This window comes from Phalacrocorax aristotelis, chromosome 20 (genome assembly GCF_949628215.1).
Source record: "Phalacrocorax aristotelis chromosome 20, bGulAri2.1, whole genome shotgun sequence".
Taxonomy (NCBI): domain Eukaryota; kingdom Metazoa; phylum Chordata; class Aves; order Suliformes; family Phalacrocoracidae; genus Phalacrocorax; species Phalacrocorax aristotelis.
The window spans coordinates 8,029,506-8,048,276 of NC_134295.1; the positions used below are offsets into that span (position 1 = coordinate 8,029,506).

General features: G+C 47.0%; 2 protein-coding genes across 2 annotated transcripts; one reads left to right on the plus strand and one right to left on the minus strand.

Moving 5' to 3' along the window:
* Window positions 1-64: 64 nt before the first annotated feature.
* On the plus strand, window positions 65-4,534 carry DNALI1 (dynein axonemal light intermediate chain 1). Its single transcript, XM_075114925.1, has 6 exons — window positions 65-198; window positions 314-444; window positions 528-697; window positions 1,548-1,726; window positions 2,015-2,179; window positions 3,631-4,534. The coding sequence occupies exons 1-6, from the start codon at window positions 67-69 to the stop codon at window positions 3,664-3,666; spliced, it is 813 nt and encodes a 270-aa protein (XP_074971026.1). The 5' UTR covers window positions 65-66; the 3' UTR covers window positions 3,667-4,534.
* A 54-nt stretch (window positions 4,535-4,588) lies between these two features.
* Window positions 4,589-16,219, minus strand: GNL2 (G protein nucleolar 2). The gene is made up of 16 exons (XM_075114923.1): window positions 16,007-16,219; window positions 15,844-15,928; window positions 14,527-14,621; window positions 13,900-14,039; window positions 12,609-12,793; window positions 12,048-12,114; window positions 10,883-11,041; window positions 10,203-10,316; window positions 9,295-9,423; window positions 8,475-8,579; window positions 8,206-8,364; window positions 7,951-8,058; window positions 7,185-7,615; window positions 6,438-6,517; window positions 5,615-5,715; window positions 4,589-4,769 (listed from the first exon to the last, which is right to left on the minus strand). The coding sequence occupies exons 1-16, from the start codon at window positions 16,068-16,070 to the stop codon at window positions 4,620-4,622; spliced, it is 2,172 nt and encodes a 723-aa protein (XP_074971024.1). The 5' UTR covers window positions 16,071-16,219; the 3' UTR covers window positions 4,589-4,619.
* Window positions 16,220-18,771: the final 2,552 nt, after the last annotated feature.

The window sequence follows — 18,771 nt, forward strand, 5'->3', positions numbered from 1 at the left end:
CCGCCGCGGAGGACAGGCGACGGGGACAACGGCGCGTCTGCGCCTGCGCGGGGTCCGGGCTGGCGCATGCGCCCTCGCAGCGCGGCCATCGCCATGGCGACACCGGCCGCCGCCGCCATGATCCCACCGCCGGACTCGCTGCTGCGGTACAACCCGCCGGTGCTCGTCAGCCGCCGCGCCGAGCAGCGCTCCCCGCGGGTGGGTGAGCGGGGCCGGGCCGGGCAGCGCTGCCCGCGGGTGGGTGAGCGGGGCCGGGCCGGGCAGCGCTGCCCGCCGCCCACGCCCACCGCGCTCTACTCTCCCCTCCCCGCAGGCCCCTCCGCTGAAGGGGACCCCGTTGCCGCCCGCCCCGACGGGGCCCGTCCCACCGCCACCCCGCGCGGCCGCGGCCGCCGCCGCCGCGAAGCAGCCGCAGGAGATCCTGAACGCCATCCTGCCGCCGCGGTGAGCGGGGCCAGGCCCCCCCCCCCCGCGCCGAGCAGCTCCCAGTCAGGCCCCCCACTAACACCCGGTGCTTTTCCTGGCAGGGAGTGGGAGGAGGAGAACCGGCTGTGGGTGCAGGAGGTGTCCAGCGCGCCCAGCAGCCGCCTGGACGTCATTCACCTGCAGGAGCAGCTGGACCTGCGGCTGCAGCAGAGGCAGGCACGGGAGACCGGCATCTGCCCCGTGCGCAGGGAGCTCTACTCGCAGTGCTTCGGTCAGTGCCCGAACCCGCCAACGCCAACAGCATTGCTCCTCACCCTCTCCCTGATGGGCTGTGGCTCCCCCATCCCTGTCCTCATCACTGTTCCTCTTCCCAGAAGGTTCAACAGAACCTCAGTCCCCACGGGGCAGGGCTGAGGGGTGCTGGCATGGGAGGCTGCTGCGGCCACGCTACACGTGCCAGCCCTGGCAGCCTCCAGCTCACCCCTGCTCTGCAGGTCAGGCTGACGGGACCGAGAACAGCTGCCTCTGCTGTCAGCTTTCACAGAGCATCTGAGCTCATAGTCTTGTTCACAAAGCTGACACTCATGACATGGTGTAAAGGCACGCTTACACATAGATAATGGTGAAACATGCAAAGAAGCTTAAAATCATCTTAGGTGTACTTATCTTAACTGTTGGCATTAACTTAAAACCCTGTATAACTGTTAAGCATTCTTACACACTCTGATGAAGTGGTGTTGGTCTTCCAACTACAAGAGACTCTCATTGGTCTGAACACAGTTCTTCTGGAGGCTCTTGACTCTTCTCAAAGCTCCCCAATAACTGAAAAAAAAAAAACAACCCCCAAAAAATCACAAATTTTTAGGTGTTTGCTGTTACAGCTTTAGCGGATCAGTACCACGGTTGTTACCATAGGTTCTGTACCCCCACTCTGCTTTTATTTGCTAGCACTTGATGCTATAACCATACGTAACAACAGCAACAACAAGAAAATTGTTACTATCTCTGGTTTGTGGTGCAGAAGGTAAAAGACAACAAGCTCTGGACCCTGTGTGTACCCATCATTCCCAGACAAATGTGCAGCAGCTCCTCTAACCGGTTGTTGCACCTTTTCTTTAAAGATGAACTGATCCGTGAAACTACAATTAACTGCGCAGAGCGAGGACTCTTGCTGCTTCGAGTCAGGGACGAAATCCAAATGACAATTGCTGCTTACCAGACGTTGTACGAGAGCAGCGTTGCATTTGGGATGCGGAAGGCACTCCAAGCTGAGCAAGGCAAATCCGACATGGAAAAAAGAGTAAGTTGGGCTGTTAACCCCATAATGTAGTTTTCTGCACGTGATACAGCAGAAGGATGTTACATATAAAATTTCATATGAAATCAGTTATTTCTGTTTCCACTGGATGGCAGTAAAGATCATCAAAATACTTGTCTTACTGTTTTCCTAGGGCTTAATTGCACTTCATAAATTATCTGCTGTTGTATCTGGAACACTTTAAAGACTGTACAACATACAGCTTTGTCCCATCTTAACCAAAAATTGATTATTAAGAAACAAAACTTGAGATCTGTACTCTTTTCCAAGATTGCAGAGCTAGAAGAGGAAAAGCGGATGCTGGAAAGAGAAGTGGGTGAACAGAAGGCTAAATGTGAAGCTATTGAAAAACGTGAAAACGAAAGGCGACAGATAGAAGCGAAGAAACACACTGAAGAGGTTCAGTTCCTGAAACGAACGAATCAACAGCTGAAGGTTTGTAAATAAATGCAGTTCCAAATAGTAATGGTAGAACTTCTCATTTTGTAATTAGAAAGATATAATTTTCTCCTTACAGTTTTTAGATGTGTTACATTCATGATGCATTTGTATTAAAGTTTCACTTTCTTTAAATTCACAATGAAATGGGAACACAGTGCTTTTGCATTCTCTGCCTCCTTGCCCAGTCAGTGATTGGTCATTACTAACACACCCAACGATTCACTGAATTCTGGTCATACACACACCTGCCAGGGAGAGATCAGAGTTTGTCAGGAAACGATAAATTGTTGGAGTCCGCTAGAGAAGAGCAGCTGAAACCCCAGCACAGAGGCTTCAAACATCACTGATGCCCCAGGACTCTGTTTCTGCGTAACCCAACTGTAAGGTGGCGACAGTTAGCACCCCTTCTCAGCTACAGAACAGAAAGCCTAGCGAAGGCAAAGGGAGGTGTTTTGTTTCTTTGCTGTTGGCCATTACCGTTGACTCCCTGATAACAAGACACTCCATTTAACATTAAATATTACCTCATAAGAACAACTGGGTACTTACGCAGCAGGGACCATGTAATTATGGGAGTAATTCTGTGTGTGCCGCTTTGGTGAAAACAGAGCTTTTTTTGAGTAAAGAAAAGAATGTTACCTTAAACAACGTTAAATGTTTCTGGCTACAGCTAAAAACATTTCCTTTACAAGAGCCACTTCCCTTATCTTCACTGCTCCTACAGTTTCTCCTTTGTAAACCATTAACACCTTCAGGCTGTCTCAAAATGTTTTAGGGCACAAGATGGAATTACTGTTAGATCAAATGTGTGTTGCCACTGAATCCATGTTTCTTCCCTGAAGTATTCTCACAGCTGTGATTATCCCACTGTTGCCGTGGATATTGATGGCAGCTCTGGGGAGAGGACAGTCTAGGAGTCCTGGAAGCTTCACGCACCGCATGCTCCCTACGCATGGGGAGCCTCTGATCACTCTGCTAATTGGGCGTCAAGTTGTCTCAGGAACTGAAAAAATTGCCGTTCCCAGCTACTTTTGTCCCAGAGTCAGAGTTTGTGTTCCAAATGCTAGAGAGCCAAATATTTAATTTAGCTAACACAGTCCAGCCTGAAATCAGAGAATTCAGACCACTGTTTCAACAGCTTTTATTTAATTTCCTCTTCAATGCTTTACATTACAAAATGAGTCTTTCATTGTATGGAACCAAGGCCAGCTCTTTTCTTCTCAGAATGCAACACGTGTGTATGCCAAGAAAGAAAAGCTAATTTATAAAACATGTAGTAAGGAATGGAATAGCTAGGGGAAAAAGCCCTGGCCTGCTTCTCTTGAAGTATTGCAGCATCCCTCGGCTCCTCGCTTTGAATATCTAACGATTTATCGCTTTACAGCAACGCACGTGTATTTTTTAGGGTGACTCTAATTTGACTTACTGTCTTGTTTGTTTTTCAGGCCCAACTTGAAAGCATCATTGCACCAAATAAGTAGATCTTTCTGTCGTCCTCCAGGCAGCGCTCAGAAGAGCTGTCAGAGCAAAAAGTTTGCAATTAGTGACAAAGATTTGCCTTCATAAAACTATCTTGAATTTTCACTTACCGGTAACTGAAGGCAGCGTAATTGTGGTATTTCTTTCTTTGTCTCTTGAAGAGTTGGAATTCAAGAGCTTCACTAATTCCTGCATCCTCTTTCAATGCCATCCCAGCATTCAGCTCCTTGAATAGTGAACCTGTCTGGGACTTGCCTGTTGGGAATATGCTAGACGACCTTCAAAGCAATGAACTAATAAAGGTTTTTATGCACAAACATCTCTGTAATATTATTATTTTGAAAATGTAGTAGAAAATTCAGAAACTATATACTAAGAATGAAGTTGCAGGTAATCCTTGGCCAGGTGTTTGGAGGGTAATTCCCTGAGTATGTGCAAGTTGGTGTTAATTGTACATCACAATCCCTTGCCAGTAGTAACCCAGGATGAGCAACGCCGAAAGGTCTCTACATGGTTATTTCTAACGAAACAAAGGTGTGCGGTACCGTTCCAAGCATTACTTCTCAGCGGGAGCCAATGAAATCTTTACGCGAGGCACCTGCGTAACTCGCTGGTCATCCACAGCAGGCAGACATGGGAAAGATAATTCACTGCAGTCACATGAACTCCAAAAAGCTAGTTTCCGGGAAAAAAAAAACCCAGAGAAACCCAAACCCACCACCACTAACGCTTCAGGATGCGTTTTGCCAGTGCAGCGTTAGACAGTGATGTGGAAATACCACGATCTCCAACTGCATAAAGAACTTTCAGATGATGCAGAAACAAAGAGGAGACGCTACTCCTGGGAACAAGACGGGCAAGTAAAACTAGGCTTTGAATGGGAACTACAAGTTTTATATTAAAAAAGCCACTGCATACTAGAGCTGGTTTATGTAAAATTTAATAGAATAAGCAGTTATTGCTTATGTTTGTATTTTTTGTGCTTTGATCTTTGTCCCTCCAAGCCAGTTTTTCTCTTGTTCTTGTTCTTATTTTTCACGTTGTGAGTTTCATAATACCGGACTCCAACTTTCTTGGACCGCTGCTGCCTCTCGGCTCGTCTTCTCTGTAAATACACACAAACCACATTAGCAAATCCACAGTATCCGTAGCCTGAATTTGCCTGCATTCTTTCAAACTTTGTTCATTTTGCATTCCACATGCCTTAAATAAAATAATTTCAAGCAAAACATTACTGATATGAATACATGAGCATCTATATGGAATCCACCCACCCAAGCTCTTAAAATGTTATGAAGGAAGATATGCTTTAATCTTTACAAAAGTAGTAAACAAGATACAGGAAGCAGCCTGATGCACATAGTCACGTAAGGGGTCTTTGACGGAAGATGTGACAGAACATTCACAGGCAGCGTTTGGTCCCCTCTGACAGTCCTAACAGTCCACAGCAAAGCCCTTGCCATGCGAGTTTGCTTAGGAATCGCTTTCAAAGTCCTACAGACAGACTATTTCACTTGGTATTTAAATTACTCTAGAAAAATTGTTTAGACTTGACTAACATGAGCAGAAAATAGCAGCAGAGGCTCTCTCTGGAGACAGAGCAGGACTGCCCATCTAGTTCCAAACTGTCCCACCTCCCAGCACATAAACCCCCTGCCCTCTTAACAGCTGAGCACAGAGGAATCTCCCCGACCACTCTTTCTGTTGTGGTTACCTGCTGGACCCTTTTATGGGTCTGTGCTCAGCTGGAACATGCTGCTGTCACATCTCGCATCAGCAGCAAGTCACCCTGCCTTCATGTTCCCCCTACCTCAGCTACAGTCCCTGCACTCTCTCCCTCCTACCGGTGCCCAGTCTCAACGCTCTTAAGTGATAGTGGGCAATCTATGTACAAAAAAAGCCAGCTCTATTACTCTGCTCATATGTTTTGCTACAAGAAATGACACGTACTTCTTTGGACGTAAGTTTCTTGCTAGGCTGTTTACCCAAATGGTCGTCATCATCATCATCTTCCTCTTCTGCTTTCCTTTTTCTTTTCTTTTCTGGGCTGCCTGCAAACAGCAGAGATCACACACTCAGGTATCTTCCAGGACACTCATCTGTTTGCGTAACTACAGACCGGGATCACCATCCTACCTATTTCAGCAAAGCATTCCTCTGCTCATGTTTTAATAGCTTTTACCAGAACAAGCAGCATGTTCCTTCACAGAGAATCACTCGCTATTCCTATGAAAACTGCTCTTGAGAAGCAGATTCCTTAAAGCCCCATGTAAGTCCAGAAGAATTCCACAGTCTTGTCAGAATAGGGTTCTTCCACATTGTTTTGCCTTTAATCAAACTCACTATGGAAACTGAAGCCACAGACTCTTGAAGTCACCACAGTAAAACCTACAGCCTGAAGTAGCTCTCTGCTTTTATGTCGTAAAACCCTTCCACTCCCTTCTGTGTAATATTACACCATGTGGAACAGAAGCTGCTCGGGCTGCAATCTGCCCATAGCGCCATTCTCTTGGAAATACAACATTTGCCTTCACTTTACCCTCATTCACTAGCAGAGGGACACGTCGTCTTATACCAACAGGCGTTCTACAGAAAGGCTACAGCAAGGTCATCAGCCCGCCCTTAGGTTAGTTACAGAAATATTTAAATAGCTTTAGGGGAAAAAGAACTTGCAATCAAGAGCTCATGAACGCTTCTCCCCCTAACTCCCTCTTTTCTCTTGCTTACGGCATTTCCAAATATAGATTAAGAACATCTGCTGATCTTGTTTTACCTGTGACTTCAGTTTCTTTGGGTTCTTCAGACTTCTGCACGGATTTTGCAAACACCTTTTCACTCAGCTGCTTAGGGATTCTACAAAAGATAAAACAAGCAATAAAAGAATGTCGTAACACAAAACATAACCGTGTCCGACAGGTGATCGGTTTCCAGTAGATCCCAGTAGCCTGTCAGCAGCAAAGCTGCTCTTTGGCCTAAAAATCATACAATAATCTTGTCTCTGGAGGTGTTGGGCTCGTGCGCTGCAGAAAGGGACAAAATAAAACACTTAACCTTGAAATTTTAGTCCTCACAAAGCTGGTGGATGGAGCTTTGCTAAAACTTGGCCTGCTGTATGAGCTAGGATACTCTTGTACATGCATGGAGACCCAGCCAGCAGATCCAGGTAGGACATTAGCCTTGGTATTGCTCAAGGAAGCACCCGACATCAAGGAGAGATGTAATATTGCTACCCAAAATACCAACAGACTTCTAATCCATAGCTTAAAAGGCAGCTTTCCAAAAGTGAGAACATTTTTAGTTATGCTGGTAAATGGGACTTCTTGGAATAATCTTTCAAAACCAAACTGCTGTTTAGCCAAAGTTCACAAATTTACAGCTAAACTAGATAAGCTGTGGCAACCTGTGTGTGGCAACACAGAGGAACCAGTCAAGCAATGCGTGAAGGGAGTGAAACTACAGAACCACATTAACCCTTTTCCCCCCTGCAAAAATATTTGCGTCACTGAATAGATTCACATACCTTATTGCTGAGAATCTCTTGGCTTTGGCTTTATCCAGAAATTTTTTGTATTTTGCAATCTTCTCCTCCAAAGCCTTAAGAACTGTCTTAGAGCTCTCCCTGGCACCTGGCACAGCCAACTGAGATTCCTCCTCAACTGCATCTTGCTGTTGCTCATTTTCCTCTTTCTCCTCTTCCTGCTCTTCCTTTTCGGAAGAATCGCTGTCTGTTTCATCAAAGCCTGGCACATCTACAGGAACCAGGTCTTCTTCTGAGAACTGAGGTGCCACATTAATCCTCCCAAAGTTCTGCCGAACATGTGACATGAGTTGCTTAATTTCAGTGTCTCTATTACTCTCTTCTGCTGGCCCCACACTTGATGCTACCAACTCAGAGGTTTTCTCCTCGTTATTATCTTGGCTCGATGTCATAGCTGCTTCCAATGCAGGAGGCTACAAGAAAGAGCATAATGGATATATTATCTACAAAGTCTGTCCCGTCACCTCTGAGAGCAATTTCCATTGTATCTCTTCAGCAAAAGCCTAAGATGACAGGCTAATAATGTGATAATCACTGACAGTTCTGGTAGTCAGCTGAATGCAAAATGGCTGAGACATCTCTGTGAAGAGCACTGCTACCTGGTCCTCCCAAAATTCAAGTGAGCATCACCTGAATCACCAAACTTGGGCAGAGCCCAAGACGTGCACTCTGGGAAGAACAACAGTGAATACTGTTAGGGAAGCTGGATAACATGTGAGAAGAGGAGGCACGAGCATCACATTCTTACCTGAGGAGCTGTTTCTGCGTTTGGTGGCTTCACAAAGAATGGAATTCTGCCCCTCTGCCAGTCATTGAGAACCATCTTGCTCACAGTTTGCACATCAGGCTCACCACCCTGAAAGAACCCAGTAAGAATTTATGTCCATGTTTGTAGGACATACCACCTCTCTATTTCCTGTGAACAACAGAAATGTTCCTACTTCCCGTGTTCAGAAACAGGCCACACGCTCTTCCAGCCCGCAAATGCAGAAAGTTGTCACACCTTTAGCAGTTTTCCAGTCCTAGAAGCAAGTTTCTCAAGGAATTCTTCCGTATCATTCCAGGAATCAATTTTGTACGTCTTTCTGATGTACTCTGGTTTGGCTCTTTCCAGCACAGCACTAATATGATCTTCAGGGCTCTTAATCTTTTCAACTTGAACCTGAAAACAAATAGCAGAATATCAACCCTTTGGAAAGTGTGCATTCATTTCTTTGAACTCACCACGCTAACAGCAGCAAAGACTTCCCAGCATTTCGTGCAGGTACATACCACTCCCTTCAGCACAATGTCTGTTTCTGTGTCTCCAGATGGATAAACCACACCTGGGCAGTCGATGAGAAAAATCCGCCGCATCAAGGTAATGTATTGCCACACCTGAAAGGGATCGAGTTCCTCATGTTACCTCCTTCCACAGACAGCCCTTTGCTCTGCTTTTTAACGGCACAGTTCTAATACCCAGGAGCCATCTTAGGAACTAGGTATTAATGCACAGAAGCAGAACCTAACTTGGCATTTTTGCTAGCTATCCAAGACATACCGTACCTTGCTCCTTCTGTATCAGCCAATGCTACCCATAAGGTTTTGCATCAAACTACTAACACACAGGACCAAGGTGACAAAACTACAATCATGACAAACTCCAATATTCTGTGGTTTTCCTCTTCCACGATCCTTAACTTCAGTGATATTTTGCAGTAAAATGAACTGGCTGGCAAAGAAGATTCCTGTAACTCTGTCTTCTTGTTGACGGTCACATTCTTGAAGAAGAGCTAGAAAACCAGCACTAACAGAGCGTGACAGCACAAATATACCAAATCATTTGATTTGGGAAAGCACAGACACTGAGTCAGGGCAGCTGAGCATTCAGGTCACGGCGCTACACTACAAGTAGAGGGGGAACTCAGGAATGCTTCCGGTAGCAGTGCTTCAGAGCAATGCCTGTCGGCCAGCTCTCCTCGGGCTCGGGGTCACATAGCCTGTACAGGTCAAGTGCTGGACTTGAGAATGTCATTGAGCCCATTTTCTATGAATTCTTGCCTTTGACAATGCCCTTACAGAATTGATCTTTAATGGAGGGATCTCGTCCTACCTTTGTTTCACCTGCAATAGGGGCTACATTGCAGACCTTCTTAGACCGTAATGTATTGATCACTGAGCTTTTGCCAACGTTCGGATAACCAATGAAACCCACGCTGATCTGCTTCTTATCCGAGTGTAACTGTTAAGAAACAACACATCTTTTTAACACCTCAGAGAAAGACAGAATTAATACTACAGTTCCGAACATTTGAGCAGCTACTGGTCTCACTGTACTGGAAAGCAAAGGGGAATCCAAAGTACCAGATCAAAAAATGAGGTCAGCTCTCTTCTATTGGGAGAAATGTATAAGGGTACAACCAACTTGCCATCCAAGAACTGCAAGCATTGAAAAAAGTATTTGCTGCGAACCCCTTGCATTCATTGTTGCTCTAAAATTACTTGGGAATGTCTTATCTAGAAGCCATTTAGGTTGAGAGACCAAGTGAACACAAACAGTAGCTGGGGACAGAACACAGTCGTGGCCTGAAGAGACAGTAACTAATCTAAAGGCAACAGAAGATGCCTTTCTTGGAAAAATGAAGACACTTAAAAGGAGAATACCTTACTAGAATATGCATACATGCAGGACAAACGGGTGCGAAATATGTTCCTTTATTCTACACATTCAAATGAGACCTAGGAGTGCCAACGGGATACTCTCTCTACAAGAAACCTAGGCCGGAGACTGATGGTCAAACCCACTCTTTCTGGATCTCCTCAGTTTGACAAACATTTCAAACATATTTGAAGGAATATTTTCCATTTTCTCTCCAAAGAAGTGAGCTTTACTGATGGAGTCATTTATTGACAGAACAGCCATAGCAAAGTGTACTGAACCCCAAACGCTAACAGAAGACTCCACACTAAGCACCCCCCCTCCCCCAAACAACAAAACAAACCCAAAAAATTGTTCTGTACCTTTCCAAACTGCCTTAAAAGCTGTATGAAAGCCCCTTTGCCAAAAGGGTTTGTGAGGCTGGCATGAAAAGCAAGTGTTGGATACTCCTGGGAGAGGACAGCAACCCAGCGCTTCTAAAGAGGAAAACACGACTCGGTTAAGGATCCTGTGCTGCAGAGGAGGTGAAACAATCTGCTTACGAGCAGAAGCACTCAGCACCTTCACTTGGGTCACAAATGAAACTGTCTATGAAAACTGCTACGCAAGAACCTTTGAAGCATTTCACCAACCCAACAGCTAAAAGGACTGAGCATTGTTTTTATAAAAGACAAACAATTTCCCAAAAACGCCTTCACTGCTAGCTAAAACTAATTAGTTTAACAACATAAAGCAAACCAGCTGTGGTGGATATGGATCTTAAGCAGACTAACATTTAGCATACTCTGGAGACATCAGCTGAACTGTTAAATCCAGACAGAGGAAGTAGAGAATTTGTGGCTGGTGAGTGTTGCCCAACTCAGCCAAACTTGGACAGATTTACATGGTAATTGTTACTTTTATAGCAGGCAAGCAGAGAGCTCCCATTGACCCAGTTACATTACGCCCTTTGAGACCAGCATGAGGACTGGCAACAGAATTAAAGCGAGGCTACAAAAGGAACAAAGAAGGTCCAAGGGGTAACAGGCAGGACTCCACTTACAGTAGCCCAGGTAGGAACAAGGTCACATTTGTTCAGGACAAAAATAAGATGCTTCCAATGCTTCTCCTTTTTAAGATAAGACTCCACATGAGGGGAACGAGTGCCCATGGGATCCCTGGCATCGAGAACTTGAACAACAACATCTGATGAGTCTATCACCTGGGGAGGCGTAAAATCACACAGAGGAAATGATTTTACAGAAAGAGATCTATATCTCCAAAGCAAAAACTAGTAATTTTCTAAACTACATCGTTAATTTAAAAACCTTGCATCCTTCATGAATAACTGTTACTTCCCTATGGACGAGTAAAGCTTGGACTAATATCCATTGATCCTCCACACTCTCTTCCTGACTCCCCTCCACATTCAGGTCAGACAGCTGAATAGCTTTTACCTGTTCTTAGGCAGCAGGAGATGCTTGTAGCACTTGGGAAAGAAAGCATTGCACCCAAATGGGAAAATTAATTGCTTCAGTAGACAAAAAAACAATGTTTCCCATCCCTTCTGCAGCAATTAAATTCTGCCATTTCATAAAGGATCAGGATAGAAAGTATGTTTTCTGGATCAATATGAAACACACAACCAAGTAGGAACCTGCTGTTAGTCCACTAAGCATCTACAGCAGGGAGCTGCCATTTTATGAGTTGCTTCAAGCCAAGTGAATTTGTTTCACAGCTATTTCCTGCGTTTTTGGCAGAGTCTTACTGAAGTCTGTTTTGTTCTGTCGTTCCCAGCGCTTTTAGATCTAAATTAAAATGTTTTCAGCTACATTTGGAAATCAGAGCAAAAAGTCAAGCCATTTCACACCTAACAGTGACAGAGCACACAAACTGCTCTTACAACCCCCACTCCTCCTCCTCCTCCTCCTCCATTTCTCCAGCAGTCAAGGTGACTCGCAGGTAACTGAGGTTCAGAGCCCTCCGAAGACAACCCTATCAACATGCCAGAAAAAGGGCGTGTGGTTTCAAGGCAATCAGTTCAACTAGGCTGACAGGACAGCAGGCAAGGGAGTGACCAGCTCAGGACACCTCTGCATGAAGAAAGTCACTGTCTTAACATTTCTAAGAAACTTTACAGCAAATTAATTTCCAACGCTATGCTGAAGCGCCTGACTTCGTAAAGACTGATAGACACAGCTCTGCTACAAATGATAAGTGTTGCTTACCTTGTAGAGCTCACCCCAGATTCTTCTGGACTGGCCTTTCTTAAATATCTCCTCTTGTGCTTCATCCCTGGAAGTGGATTACCAGAGACATCAGCAACCACAATAACAGGGTTACAGTGTTGTCTTCTCTAAAGCCATTTAGCCGTTCATAGACAAAAGAGGAGATGAGGCCCAAGCAACAGACAGCTGGGATTTAGGCCCCCTCGCCAACCTCCGCCTTCAATCTACCCACGTGCAGAAAGACCCTGCAAACATGCACTCTTTCAAGGATTCCTATCTGCCCACTGGCCAGTTCCCTATCTAACCCAAAACGTTGAGTCTGGAGACATTCTGACATGCAACAGAAAATGAGTTATGGGTAAAGATAAAAGGGTCCCCTGGAAGCAACAGTTTGATTAACTACATAGGGGCAAACAGGATTTTAAAAAAATCCCAAATTCAGCTAATTTCGCCTTCCTTACTTCCCACACAGTAACAGCATCGATAGATGTACCAGATACTTCTTTAAAAATAAAGCTGGCATTTCAGAAATGTAAAGAACAACTTCTCCTTTCTGTTTACCTTACACCACTGTCTTCCGTCACCAGGTCTCTGTCCTTGCCCTGATCGTAAGACCCGGATGAGGCTTCAGCATTCTCCACGAGCGACTGCACATCACTTGCAGAAAGATTTGGTCTTTTCCTCTGTGATTTGGGGCCAAATGTTGTTTCAAATGTTTCTGTGTCAAGAATGTGAACTCTGGAGGTCTAAGGAAAAACAGGTTGGTAAAGAAACCACAAACACAGGTTTTACCCCACGCGTGACCCGCAGCGTACGGGACCCGAGTTCAGCACAGCTCTGCCGCCCATAACAAGAGTTACAGGCACTTTCCTAACAATGTTTGAGTTCTCCTGCTTAATCGCCGAGAAACATGAGTGGATATTTAATAAGCAACAAAACACGTTGCACTTGCCAAAGAACTATGCTTCACTTCTTTCACCATAAATGATGTCAAATAGAATTAAAGCTACAGTGACGAAAATTTAGCTGCTATCTTTGATCATTTCTTATTTTTCTAACAAGTGCACAAATCTTGCCAAATTCAGAGTTTTGTCAGGGATAATTACAATCAAAATTGTAGATTTTTAAAGCCTGTAACGAATGCCAACTTTCCTTGGAATGGCACACAATTCATTGCTGAAAGAAGTAATGTGGTTTTGTAATGCACATTTTAGTTTCTTATAACTTTTTCCTTAATTTAGGTAACATTTTAATGACATAAATCTGGAAAGTTTCCACATGAAAAAATAGCTAGCAAGAGTCCAAAATAATAGTTCAGATGTCACGAAAGAAACCTGATAATAACTAAAACTTGATGTACTAGAAGCAAAGGCTGCATGACAAGAATGTCTGATTTGAGATAGAATGCACACATTTGAGTACAAATTCATCACACGAGTGTTTGCAGTGTGAATTATCCTCAGAAGAGGTCCCTCTGTCACACGGGCTATTAGAAGCATTAGAACACAAGGTGGCAAGCTGTGGCAGTCATCCCAAGCTGGTACGCTAACCTAGGATGTTTGAGGATAGGTCTCCTACCGTAAAATGAGAATCCCTAATAAATAACAGATCTTCCCACAAACCACAGGGAAATAATACATTGTTTGCCCTCACATTCGATGTCCTCACTGACAGGCTTTCACAACCATCCTTTCCCAAGCCATCTGTTCCAACTGCTCCTCCCAATCCTTCTAGAACACAACATTTCACCAGGCTGAACAGAGACAGCACGATCGCCCGCGGATCAATAGCATTCGCGATGCCGCTGCGCACGTGCCCAGCCTGTACCCCGTGCGGATGGAACGGCACTCACGTGCGGTTTAATCCGATCATAGAAAAGGGACATTGGCAACTTCCTTTGCTTCATGATCACTCTGTACGGATCTTTCATGACAGTTTCCATCTCTTCTTGAAATGTCTGTAGGGATGATTGCTTGATCACGCGAGTATTTCCTGCATGTAAAAATAAATATTGTGCCTGACCACTCTTCATCTTAACCGATGCAGAGACCCCGGGTACACTAATAACGTATTAATACTCCACCTGGAATCAATACCAGTGACAAAAAACAGAGGTTTTTGCTTGAGACAAACCCCAAAGTAGCATAAATAGGCCAACCCCTTTCTCTCTCACCATTTACAGAAAATTTTAAAAGTATCCCTAGGACACTTAACATACACAGGCTACAACACACATGCACGTGGGCAAACCCCAGAATGACCGAAGGAGACAGAACAACCACACTTCAGAGGAGTGCATGGAAAGCAGACACCCGAAGTGCAGGTACATGCAAAGCGTGAGCCCACACCCATGCCTGCAGTGGGGGTCCTTCATCTTCATCATCTGTCCCACACAGCACTGAGACAAACACCCTCCAGACACACAAAGTTCAACAGAGTTTAAGTTTGCTGAGCCTGAGAGGTGAAAAAAAAACCTTACCAAACCATTTAATATTTGGTTCCACTCTCGCAACTGTGCCTGGTGCCACTGTCGACTGATACTGTAGAGGCTTAATCACTTTACCGTGTTTGTTTCTAAGTGAAAAATGAGAACACACATAAACACACAAGGACAGCACACACCCCTCTAGCATTTTTGTTCACTAGACCAGAAGTACCTCCACAAAATCCAGAAAGACCCTTCATCTAGAAATGCTCCCCCCGACACAGTTATCAGAGACGGTACTGTCTGGAAGGGCTTGTTAACTCAAACGCTGGGAGAGAAGTGGCGATGCCAGCCAGTGCACGCCCCCAAGTCTCACTCCAGCTTGACCAGACTCTTCACAAAGGCTGCTTGTGTCAAGCCAGGAATGGCTTTTTGGGGTGCAAAAAGCACCAAAGTACAGTTTCCTTGTAAACACCAGTTTCTTCTCTCATGGGCTCATGTGGAAACTTGTAATCAGCTCTACCCGTCAGCTGGTGCAGAACACTCACCACAAGATAATTTCTAAGTTAAGACCTGGCTTAAGGTTAGCAATTTTTAAAAATACATACTTCCCAGTCTGCTCTCAAAACAATGTGAAATCTGGCAAGACAAAACAAAACTGCTAATCTGAACCAGGGCTCTCAGAATCCCCTGTGGCATCCACGTCACGGCAGACACGCATATTTGCAGGGCAGGAGCTGCTCCAGAGCCAGCGACACTCAAACGGAGCAGAGGTGTGTCTCTCAGCAAACGAGCCATATGGAAGTCAGGTTCTTCAGACACTTTAAGGCGAGCTTTTGAGTTATGCTGTTGTTGGAAATGAAGGAATTCTGGGTATTTTTGGGTTCGTGACATTCCAGTGAGATCCCATCAGCTGTTCTGCATTATGTTTTGCAGCTGAATTCCCTGACACATATCGTTGGTCAGTTTGAAGCTCAGGACAAGGCTTCCCCGCTGACAGTGTCACAGAAGACAGGAAGGAGCGGTCCCGTGACAATAAACAGGCACTTTGTCACCAGAGCGAGGATGGCTGCCCCCAGCGCGGAGCCATCGGCCGCACAGCCTGACCGTGCCGGCACCGGCAGCCACACCGCTGGTCTGCACCCACAGAAGCGCTCCCTGTGCCCCGAGGCCGCGGTGTGTCCCGCGGGGCTGGGCCCCGCACCGACAGCTAATTTACCGGCGCCCGCTCGCCGCCGGCGGGAGCCCGGCCCCGCGGGGAACCGCCCGAGGGGGCACACGGAGCCGCCCACGCCCCGCGGCACGGGTAACGGCGGTACGGCCGGGCCGAGCTCCCGCCGCCTCCCGCGGGCTGGGCCGCGCCGCGCTCACCTCCGCTCCTTCTGCCGGTACATGTTGAGGCGCCGGATGGTGGCTCGGTCCCGCATGTTGTTTCCTCCCGCGCCCCCCACGCGATCTGCGGAGACAAGACAGCGTCAGGGCCGGCCCCGCCCGGTACGGCCTGGCTCGGTACGGCCCGCGGGCCCGCACGTACCGGGGTTGGTGCTGGCGCGGGAGGGGTTGATGGTGCTGCGGCCCTTGTAGCGTGGCTTCACCATCCTGCTGAGGGGAGCGGAGCCCGAGGGACAGTGCGGAGCGGGGCGGGTGTGGGGCTCACGGCCGGACCAGGGAGAACCAGAGGCGACTCCACCACACGCGCCGCACCGGGCAGGAGGCGGCGGCACAAGCACTTCCGGCGTGGTGGGGCAGCGGCATGACGCACTTCCGCCAACTCAATCGTCCGGCTGCGCAGGCGCACCAGCTGGTGTTGCGAGCCACGTGAACCCGCCCACCCTCCCGGTCGCCATGGCAACGCGTGGGCCCGGCCCGGCCCCGCCACCGCCCCCCCTCCCGGTCCCGCGGGGCCTCCCGGGGCCTCCCGGGGCCTCCCCAGCTCGGGGCCGCGCCCCCACCGTGACCCGCTCGGTGGGGCGGGCTGTGCTGCGGGGCGCTCCCGGCCCCGCCAGGCCGGGGGGTGGGAGGGGCGCGGGGGGCGCCGGCCCCGGGCAGCGCGGGCCGTTCCCACAGAGGAGAAGGCCGTAAGGAGGAGGGCGCTGGCACGGCGGCCCTCATTGTCCGTGAAGTGTTGTTTGTTCGCAGAAGCATAATGAGAATCACTCGGGAGCTCGGCATTAGCGCGCGTTTCCGTTCGCGGATGAACGCGTGCGGTCGGCAGGCGGACCGGCGGTGCGGGGGTGCGGGGGTGATGGGGGTGCCGGCCGTGCGGGGGTGATGGGGGTGGTGGGGGTGCGGGGGTGATGGGGGTGCCGGCGGTGCGGGGGTGCCAGGGGTGCGGGGGTGGTGGGGGTGCGGGAGTGTGGGGCTGCCGGCCGTGCGGGGCTGCCGGGGGTGCCGGCGGTGCGGCGGTGCGGCGGTGCGGGGGTGCGGCGGTGCAGGGCGCCCTCGCGTGCGGCGGGGCGGCGATGGTGGGATGTTCGTGGGCACGCAGGGTTGTTTTTTCTGGGTTACTGGCCGTGACTTTTCAAAATTAGAAATAACAACACTGGCGTTTTTATATGCATGTAAAGAATTGCATGGACAGTGCAGAAACTTAAATCAAATTTAGGCAAATTACACATCTAAAGACTAAGCCTACGTTGGTGCTAGTGCCAGATTTTAATAGAAATTGGAAAGACCGTCACCTTGGGGGAGTTAACAAAGCTCTGCCAAAACGGTGTTAATTTATACCAGAGATTGGGCTGGGGCCAAACTGCTCGGCACGTTGGGGAATCATTCCCCAAAACAGAGGTCTGGCCCATCATTTCTAAATACTTATTAGCAGTGGAGCATTCACGGCTAGTTCAATTTCCTTCTAGTTCTGCTAATGCTCTTCTAAATCCAGAACAATAACAGAGCTCCTGAGATTTTGTTCTTGTAATGGTTTTCAGCATTTTGCTTTTAGGTAGCACAGAGCCCCCGTTGTACAACGAAGCCCTAATGAGTCAAGGCTTGTGAGATGTTTTGTAAGATGCCGGTCTTGAATTTTTCAGTCTGTTTTGGTTAAGCCTACCATTTCTGCTTTTTCCCTTAATAGAATTATCTATGCCTTGGGCATCTAAAGAATACACATTGATGTGGGCAAAAAAATTAATTCCGAATTGTAGATAATTGTTTAAGCTATCAGACTTGAGGCTCATGTAGAAGAGTTTTCCCAGGACAAGTGTGTTTTCTATTAGAGTTGATATCAATCTGTCAGAAGATCCTTTTGATTTTCAAATTTTTAGACTAAATAGTTGAGTAATACTTGCTCTGGTCTCCCCCACTCTTTCTTCCTTTTCCTTAAGAAAACACTGTTTTTATGGTTAGCAAGATATCTTGGAGCGCATCCAGAAGATTGCTGTCTCTTTCTGTGAAAGAACAGAATTAGCTGGCTTTAGACATGAGGTTGGGTCGTGGAGAACTTTTACTGGTAACGTGTCTGAGTTAATCGCTGAATTCCCACGGCGAAGGCTTTAACACGGAGGTCTCGGCACCACTTTCCCCAGCCTCGCTCACAGCGAGCCCTGCCGCCCAGATCGGGATGGGCCACAGCCCTGGACATTCTGTCTTAAGAAAAGATTATACGGATAGCATATAGGTATTGGATTCAAACTGGAATAAATTCATGCTTTCAGCTGCGCTCTCCTCTCGCTCATGTTTCTCCTGACCAAAATTACATTACTGGGGCTGTCAGTATTTAACTTGCAGTATCTCTGTAGCTGCGGTTGTTTACTTGTGCGTCTGATAACAGACGAGTCAGATATTTTACTCTACTAAAATAATTTCGTGTTGGTGTATGACTCATAGGTTTTTCATTTGCTATTGATGCATTCTCTCGTTTCAATTTTTAACTTTGTTTCCTTCTTCTTTTTAAATTGGCCACCGCGGGATGTTGTCCGTGCTGCTTACCAGAGAGGACAGGGGGGTTAGGGATGGATGCCAGGCCTGCCGTGTCTGCCAAAGGGCCCCAGCTTTGTTGACACGAGCAGCCTGACCATTGCTGAAATGAAATCATTTCGAATCTCATGTGGCCTCTTCCTTGTCAAAATCCCAGTGAATGCGGTTAGGTGATGCCATCACAATGACTCATTGCCATAATTACATATGTTCTAAGGGGTTATTCCCATTGTATTATTAAAAACTAGTGAAGTTTGATTTTTGGCAGGAACAGTCTTCCTCGTATGATCTACAGATTTTGTCAATTACATGAAGGAAAAATAGATTTCCAAGACTTCAGAACAAGACTGGACTTGTACTCAGAGCACTTTTTCAGCACGGTAT